Here is a 7,996-nt window from a genome sequence, read left to right as displayed (position 1 = left end):
ATATCGTTAACGCTACCCGTACCGCTACCGCATACCCTCCGGTGTGGCCAACGCCTTAAGGCTTGGCCACACCGGAGGGTATGCGGTAGCGGTACGGGTAGCGGTGACGGTACTTGTATGAACAAAATTCCAAACTGACACATCAACGTTCAGATGTGGAATTTTTTTAATACAAATATCGTTACCGCTACCCGTACCGCTACCGCATACCCTCCGGTGTGGCCAAGCCTTTAAAGGCTTGGCCACACCGGAGGGTATGCGGTATAGCGGTAACGATATTTGTATTAAAAAAATTCCACACCCGAACGTTGATGTGTCAGTTTGGAATTTTTTCCATACAAATACCCGTACCGTTACCTGTACCTCTACCGCGTACCCTCCGGTGTGGCCAAGCCTTAAGGCTTGGCCACACCGGAGGGTATGCGGTAGCGGTACGGGTAGAGGTAACGGTACTTGTATGAAAAAAATTCCAAACTGACATATCAACGTTCAGATGTGGAATTTTTTTCATACAAATATCGTTACCGCTACCCGTACCTCTACCGCATACCCTCCGGTGTGGCCAAGCCTTTAAGGCTTGGCCACACCGGAGGGTATGCGGTATAGCGGTAACGATATTTGTACTAAAAAAATTCCGCACCTGAACGTTGATGTGTCAGTTTGGAGTTTTGTTCATACAAGTACCCTCACCGCTACCCGTACCGCTACCGCATACCCTCCAGTGTGGCCAAGCCTTTAAGGTAATATATTCCGAAAAATGTCAAAATTTGTTTGTCAAAAAATGGGCACCAATCTGTCAGGCCGGCCTTTAATTTTTATATTTCAATCGCAGTAAACAGGAAATTTTTTTTTGTTTTAATTTATAAAATGTCATTTGAAAAAATTATAAATTGAAAAATAACAAATTTTCTGCGTGTTTCGTCTCGAAAAATGGTAAATAAATGTTAAAAAATTAGTTTTGTTCGTGGTTTTTCGGTTTTTTTTGTGTTTTTCGTCGGTAATTTAAACAATTAAGAATTACGGTAGTTGACATTGGTCGCCAAGTTGTTTTTTGACAATTTGGCGACCAATGTCAATTACCTTAATTCTTAATTGCTTTAAAACCGACGAAAAACGCACAAAAACCGAAAAACCACGCACACCACTAATTTTTTTGGCAATTATTAACCATTTTCCGCGAAAAAGCATGAAGAAAATTTGTTTTTTTTTTTTTTTTCAATTTATAAATTTTTCAAATGACATTTTATAAATTAAAACAAAAACAAATTTCCTGTTTACTGCGATTGAAATATAAAAATTAAAGGCAGACTTGACAGATTGGTGCCCAATTTTGACAAACAAATTTTGACAACGTTCGGAAGATATTACCTTATTATAGGTGTGTTTTTTTGTTTATCTATATAGATTTTGTGCAAAAAAACGACATCGAGATTTTTGGAATCCGTGTTAAAATTTGGCAGCACTGAACATTTACTTTGACAACTGTCTGTCAAAAAGTTTGCTTTTGCTTTTTTATTTAAAAAATTAAAATTTAATAAAACAAAGCTCTAAACAAAATGAGAGAAAAAAAAAAAAACAAACAAAAAAAATCGTAGAATTGTTCCTGTTTTACCTATGCTTACTTATGATGCCCAAGGAGATGACGAACAGAGATCGCTGCCACACATCGACAATGGGTTCCATTCCAAACTACCACCAGGAATTCTACCACATGGTTTGCCCACTATGAAGGAAGTTGCATCAGCCATAACACCACTTGAACACAAAAAAGAACCTGAAGAGAAAAATAAAGTAAGTGAATTTTTTCTCTCCTCTCTTTACATTAATTTAACATTTGTGCTTTCAGTTAAGGAACTATCGGAAGAACAAAAACAGATGATCATCTTGTCGGCGGACTTTCAAAGGTTTGTTTTACCCGCTGGACGTGTCTTCGAAAGGGCTCTATCTGAGAATGTCGACATCTACACCGAATACATTGGAGGTGGTGATAGGAGTCAAACGATGAGAGGACACATGCTAGGTTGTCATTGAATCGAGATTTCCACGAAGACCGATGGTCTAAGAATCGATGCGTCACTTCAATGGATTGGCCAACACATTTTCCTGAACTGGTTGTTGTTTCATATCACAATCATGAGGTTTGCATTTGTATTTTTTTCTACGATTCTATCTAAAACCCACTAAATTTTTTAAGGAGAGTCACAATGAACCAGATGGTGTTGTAATGGTCTGGAACACAAAATATAAAAAACAAACACCCGAAGATGTATTCCATTGTCAAAGTGCCGTTATGTCAACATGCTTTGCTAAACCAGCAGAGCACCTCTAAGTGCAACTGCACATACGCATCCAGTGTATTGTTTGCAAATGGTTGGCACACAGAATGCAGACAATGTGTTATCGATCTCATCCGATGGCAAGCTTTGCTCATGGAGATACACTGGAATTGCAGCCACGGCAATCGAACCCAATTGCTATCAGTTGCATGTCCTTTCCATCGAATGAGATTAACAATCTGGTTATGGGTAGTGAAGATGGCAATGTTTATTATGGTAAAAGTTTGTTGTGATTTTTCATTTGCTTATAAATAAATTGTTGTTTCTACTCAAGCTTATCGACATGGAATACGTTCGGGTGTGTCTGAAGTCTATGAGAAACATTTGGGTCCAGTGACGGGAATATCAACTCATCCAAATCAATCTACAACAGATTTTGGTGATTTGTTTCTTACATCGTCCATTGATTGGACAATAAAGTTATGGAGTCTTAAGGTGAAATTTAATATCTACTATAACGACCAATATGTATTACATTTTTTGTATTTACTTGTAGGACACTAAACCATTATATTCATTTGAAGAAAATTCAAATTATGTTATGGTCTCCAATTCATCCCGCCTTGTTCGCTTCTGTCGACGGCAGTGGTCGCCTTGATTTATGGAATACCGAAGTGCCCTCGGCATCGGTGATTGTTTTTTTTTTTGTTTTGTGTATGTATGATAATGAAAATTAGTAAAAGAGTATTTACTGAGTAGGTACCTACTTATGAAAAAAAAAAAAACATGAAACAAAAATGTTAAATAAATATATAGGTAAATTTTGTCAAAAGCTGAGTAATTCTTTCTTTGAGTATGTTTTTTATTTCTAAAAACTAATACAAAGTTATGTGTTGAATTTTTTATGGAAACATTTTGTAAGTCTGATGTAAAAGTGCAGTTCCGAGATTATGCAGTGAGGCGCGCACAAATTTGTTCATTTAATTTTCATATCGGATTGGAAACTTGTCAGATAAATCTTAATGAGAAAAAGCAAAACGGATTACGTTTTAATTTTGCAATTTGCAATTTAATAATAAAATAACTTATTTCTAAGATACATTTAAAATTTTGATGGCACAAAGGGGGTCTAACGTTAAATAATAATGACAAAGTTATAAAATATAAACAAATATAATACATGGATAAACTTAGTTTAAAAAGTCTGCCGTACTCGAGTTGTTCAGACCCGGATGTCCAGTTGTAGGGTTGGTTAAGTTGGGTTGGGAATCCATGTGTTTTGCCTTAATTCCTCCCTCTGCATAACTGTTTAGGAGGGGAAAGCAATTGCGAAGAAGATTCATGCAGATTTTCTCGGGAGCTCGATGGGGGCTTTAGACCCATTTGTAGAAGACATGTCCTACAGAAACAAAACGACATCAATGCAGGCAGAGTACATAAGGAATATATCGAACCAAAAAAGGAGAATCAATAAAAATATTACCTGCAACCAATTGGGGAGCTAAATGATGCTCTGAAACAATTACCACTTTCAACATGCCATTTGTTTCCACACTTCACTTATCATGCACATGTCGTCCAAGTTTGAACGCAGTGAAGCGATCTCTTATGAAATGGTTTTTCATCAACGGGAGCTGAAGGATTTTTGGGTGTTGAATGAGCTGCATAATGCAATGTTAGGATTGTCTTGCTTGTTGCTGTCTGCTGTTTGGGATGAAAAGTGTTTCCTGGGGGAATATGTGTCGGGAGGTATGTTTGTATTTGCTTTTCTTCGCAGCGCACGCATACATGACGTGTATCATTTTAAAAATGTAAGAGACTGTTTTTGTGGTGGGCATTCTAACGATGCAATTTATTAACAACAAGAGCTTTGTTATCATTTATTCATGTTGATCGTCTAAGAATAGACGTTTTCGCAAACGAGCGCGCATTCCAAGAGCATTTGACATTACATTTTGGCTGTGAGGGTTGAAGGTACCGACACGATTAAGACCCAAGCGCATAGTACACAGAATTCTTCTTTTGTGAAATAATTCCTAGAAAAAAAGATTAATACGCTAGTTCATTGTAAGAATAAATTGATTTACTTTCCATCTCCTTTTCAGGTTTTTTTCTTTAATTTTGGGGAAGATATCGCACTCTTGCAAACACGTGAATCCTAAAATTATTAAATTAAAAAAAAAACCAAAGTTTATCGTACAATTTTCATCTTTTTCCAAAAAATATGCTTATACTTACATTGATTTGTGTTGTTTGTTATTCCTAATTGAATTCAATTTTAAATATTAAATTTTTTTTTGTCATATATCTGTCAACTGCAGCTGTCGTTTATTGGAATCTGACATTTAATAAGTGTAATGTACCTTGGCAGTACTGTTTTCTATCGAGAGAAAGTAAAATCTGGATAATTATCTGGATTTTTCAAAAATCTATACAGATAAAGTTTTTGTTGTAATTAACACGTAAATTGTTTTCATTTCAAAAATCTCGATGTCGTTTTTTTGCACAAAATCTATATAGATAAACAAAAAAACACACCTTATAGCTGCGTTCCTTTGGAAATATTTATCTACTTTTTAGTACTTAAAGCTAGTGATGGGTAGGACACGAATTTAAAATGAGTTTGTATGAGGTACTCATTTTTCGAAATGAGGTGGTACTTTGTCCCACCTCAAATGTCCCATGGGACAAACCAATTTTAGTGGACAATTTCGATTACAAAAAAAAAAAAAAAAAAATTAAAAATAACAATAACAAACCTCATTCAATTTACAACTCTTTCTTATTCTTCTTTTTCTTTTTTTTCTTTCTTTTCTTTCTTATCTTTTTTTCTTTTCTTTTCTTTCCTTTCTTTCTTTTCATTCTTCTCGTTTTCATATTTTTATTATTGGTTTCATTTTAGTACATTGTCGTATGTCCTCCTCGTTTTCTTTCTTAAAAAAAAACAAACGTCACGTCCTCCTCCTCATTACTTCACATTTTCTCCCCTCAAAATACGTACCTACTTCAAATGTCCCATAACACAAAAACCTCATACATTTATTTATTTTTCATTTTAAAACATAGTGGTGTATGGGACATTTGTATTACCTCATGTATGAGGTACCCATCACTACTTAAAGCTGCTTTGAACTACTTTTTCAGTATAGCAAGTAGATCAAAGTAGTTTTAAGTACTAAAAAGCAGCTTATGTGTACTGTGAACAGAAATCTCAGCGAAAAAAAGTGCAATCACGACCTTACGCGAAAATCAATCATTTTTGACATTTCATTTTCCGCCTTTTTTTCTTCCGACAGCTGCGTTTTTTTTTTTTTTCAATTTCCTTTTCTTCTATAGCCAACTTCAAGTCTTTTCAAGTATATAATATACTTTTCCTTTTTGAATAAAATTCTAGTTTTTTTCTTATTCCTCTGAAAAATATATCTACTTCATTGAAATTTAAAAAAAAAAATATATTAGAATTTCCTTCTTTTCATTCATAGTTTCATATAAATCTATTATTATGCTCTCCAAAGCAGTTTATATTTTATAATATTTGACAAAAAAAATGTCCAAAAGGAACATAAGTTACATCAAACCCCAAGATCCAAGTTTTTTACAAAAATTAAAAGCACAAATTGGATATAAAGACGGTCCAGACGTTGATACTAAGGTAATTTTTTAAATAATAATAAGTTTTTGCAAAGATGGTAAATATTTGCAATATTTTCCCGCCCAGCGTCAAAAACTAGAAGATCTTGATACAAACTCAGCAGACGAAGGGGATTACAACAAACAAGGTGACGGTGAGGGCGGCGACTACGAAAGGGACGACGAAAAACCCCAAATTGTTGTAATAAAATCGGGCGACCTAACTGCCGAGGAAGCAGAAGCAGAAAAGCGGAGGATAGAGAAAGGTAAGCAAGAGTTTTTTTTTGAGTTCCAAATGTTCAAGTGATGTACCTTATAGATAAAAGGTACTTTAATAGAAATAGCAACAACAAAAAATACATATATTTTTTTGCATTTTGTTGAACCAAGTTTTCTTTGCAATCACCCCCGTCCCCTGTCCCCGTAACTCGACCGACCGACAACGACAATCTCCGTCAGTCAGTCGTCGTTGCTGTCTCCGTTTCTGCTCCGCTCCGCGCCACGCCATCCACCGCATATTCTGTTGTTGTTGTTGTTGCCTTCTTCTCACTGCGTTTCAACCATTTTGTGTATATTATATACTCTTCTGTCAAAACGTTGTACATAAGAGCAGTGCCATTTACACAATGTACTAAACTTTTCGCATTTTATTTTCATTTTCTTAAAAAAATTTCCGACTGTCCCTCGCGTCGTGGGTGAAAAAAAGTCGTAAGTGTGTTTCAAAACTTCAAAAAACCTTTGAAAAACACACAAAAACAGTTAAAATCTTGGTTAGAAAACTTTTCGCATCTAAAGTGGATTAGTTTAAAGTTTTTTTTTTTTCAAAATAATTTGAATAATTAAAAAAAATAAATTTTGTTATCCAAAAAATCTTAATTTGCAACAAAATAAAACTAAAAACACTATTTGGTAAGTTTAAATTAAGTTTCTTAAAGAAAAACCTTTTTGATTTGTGGAAAATAAAAATTTTCGAAGAAAAAATCTTTCATAACCTCAATTTGTGTCCATGGGAGCGCCTCATTTTGTGCAGCACTCTCTTTACACAGTGGGAACTCCCTTGGGTAATAGAACGAATGGTTGGTTATTCCACTACGTTGTTGTTGGTATTGTTTTTTTTTCTGTCGTTGTTGTTTTTTTTTGATGGGGCGCTTGGATAGCTTGTTGGGCGGGCTGATAGAAAGACAACGAGAGGAGATACAAGAGGGGGTTGATGATGACGGTGGTAGCAGGCAGAGTAGAGCAGGGGCAACGGCAAGGCAGGCACTTTTTACCAACAAAACGAGTGTAGGTTAGTGGATTGAGAGAGGGGCTCCCCCGAAAGGAATTACCCGCGAAACAGAGACAGCATAATGTTTTGAGTCGACATCGGTATCACTATTTAAAAGGGGCAAAAGAAGAGTAGGTAGAGCCTTTTGAAGACTGAGCGGGGTGCAGGCGGGGGGATGCAAGCTGCAATGCGAATATTTTTATATATTTTACATTTTTTTATTTTGTTTTTCTAATGGATTTTTTTTTGTTTTGTTTTTTTTTTTTAACTTTTTTTTTTAGAGGAAGCCGAAAAACCAGCCGATCTTAGTCAAAGGATTATTTTCAAGACTAAAGCTAAAATTGTTGATGAGACATCAGTTAAATTGAAAAAAGATAAAAAATTAAAGAAATCAGCAGTTAAAGAGGCAAAGAGTAAATTATCTTTTGCCCAAGAGGACGAAGAAGAAGAAGATTTTTGAACAAAAAAATAAATTAAAATTGGTAAGTTTGTTGAAAGATCTTGTTGTTAACTTAACTTTAAAAACTTTTTAGGGTTTCACTGGCAAATTATTACTTTTCATAAAATACAGATTTTTTTTTTTTCATAACTTTATTTTAGATTATTACCTAACTTTTTATGCATATTACCTATGTACTAACATCATTTTAGTACGAAAATTAGGTTCAAGGAAGATATTTGCTTCATGCCAGTAATTAAAAATGAAGTCCAACTAGGGTGACAATATGGGTATTTGAAGTTCTTTAAGTTAAAAGCAATTAGGAGATGATCCTGTAATGCAAATTGATATTACATTTGTAATTGTAATATGTAATAACAATTC

The 7,996-nt window shown here is 34.7% G+C and overlaps 3 protein-coding genes and 1 long non-coding RNA gene across 5 annotated transcripts in view; 3 read left to right on the top strand and 1 right to left on the bottom strand.

Annotated features, from left to right (window-relative positions):
• Positions 1-1,443: 1,443 nt before the first annotated feature.
• LOC129908370 (cytoplasmic dynein 1 intermediate chain-like) lies at positions 1,444-3,114 on the top strand. The gene is made up of 5 exons (XM_055984819.1): positions 1,444-1,791; positions 1,847-2,138; positions 2,195-2,552; positions 2,611-2,771; positions 2,833-3,114. The coding sequence occupies exons 3-5, from the start codon at positions 2,384-2,386 to the stop codon at positions 2,932-2,934; spliced, it is 432 nt and encodes a 143-aa protein (XP_055840794.1). The 5' UTR covers positions 1,444-1,791; positions 1,847-2,138; positions 2,195-2,383; the 3' UTR covers positions 2,935-3,114.
• A 204-nt stretch (positions 3,115-3,318) lies between these two features.
• LOC129908371 (uncharacterized) lies at positions 3,319-4,771 on the bottom strand. The gene is made up of 4 exons (XR_008771272.1): positions 4,515-4,771; positions 4,364-4,434; positions 3,760-4,312; positions 3,319-3,675 (listed from the first exon to the last, which is right to left on the bottom strand). It is a non-coding gene; the product is annotated as an uncharacterized LOC129908371 (long non-coding RNA).
• Positions 4,772-5,823: 1,052 nt separating this feature from the next.
• Positions 5,824-7,633, top strand: LOC129909431 (uncharacterized protein KIAA1143 homolog). The gene is made up of 3 exons (XM_055986517.1): positions 5,824-5,928; positions 5,995-6,172; positions 7,455-7,633. Exons 1-3 carry the CDS (start codon positions 5,824-5,826, stop codon positions 7,631-7,633), a joined length of 462 nt encoding a protein of 153 aa, XP_055842492.1.
• The window catches only part of LOC129908369 (uncharacterized), a 34,903-nt gene continuing 33,375 nt past the window's right edge, over positions 6,469-7,996 (top strand). Inside the window, exons 1-2 of one of the 2 annotated variants that reach the window (XM_055984815.1) lie at positions 6,469-6,815; positions 7,455-7,655. The gene's annotated coding sequence lies outside the window, so the exon portion shown is untranslated. The remainder of the gene's footprint in view (positions 6,816-7,454; positions 7,656-7,996) is intronic. The other variant, XM_055984818.1, reaches the window with a different exon arrangement.

Source organism: Episyrphus balteatus, chromosome 2 (genome assembly GCF_945859705.1).
Source record: "Episyrphus balteatus chromosome 2, idEpiBalt1.1, whole genome shotgun sequence".
In the NCBI taxonomy this organism is placed as follows: Eukaryota; Metazoa; Arthropoda; class Insecta; order Diptera; family Syrphidae; genus Episyrphus; species Episyrphus balteatus.
The sequence above is the reverse complement of the archived record's forward strand: the minus strand, read 5'-3'. Positions and strand labels throughout refer to the sequence as shown.

Excerpts from the sequence above, each read along its gene's own strand:
- LOC129908370 (XM_055984819.1), top strand. The coding sequence starts at position 2,384 with ATGCAGACAATGTGTTATCGATCTCATCCGATGGCAAGCTTTGCTCAT. Across the intron at positions 2,553-2,610 it reads AGATGGCAATGTTTATTATG|CTTATCGACATGGAATACGT; the intron begins GTAAAAGTTTGT and ends TTTCTACTCAAG. Across the intron at positions 2,772-2,832 it reads TAAAGTTATGGAGTCTTAAG|GACACTAAACCATTATATTC; the intron begins GTGAAATTTAAT and ends ATTTACTTGTAG.
- LOC129909431 (XM_055986517.1), top strand. The coding sequence starts at position 5,824 with ATGTCCAAAAGGAACATAAGTTACATCAAACCCCAAGATCCAAGTTTT. Across the intron at positions 5,929-5,994 it reads GTCCAGACGTTGATACTAAG|CGTCAAAAACTAGAAGATCT; the intron begins GTAATTTTTTAA and ends TTTCCCGCCCAG. Across the intron at positions 6,173-7,454 it reads AAAGCGGAGGATAGAGAAAG|AGGAAGCCGAAAAACCAGCC; the intron begins GTAAGCAAGAGT and ends TTTTTTTTTTAG.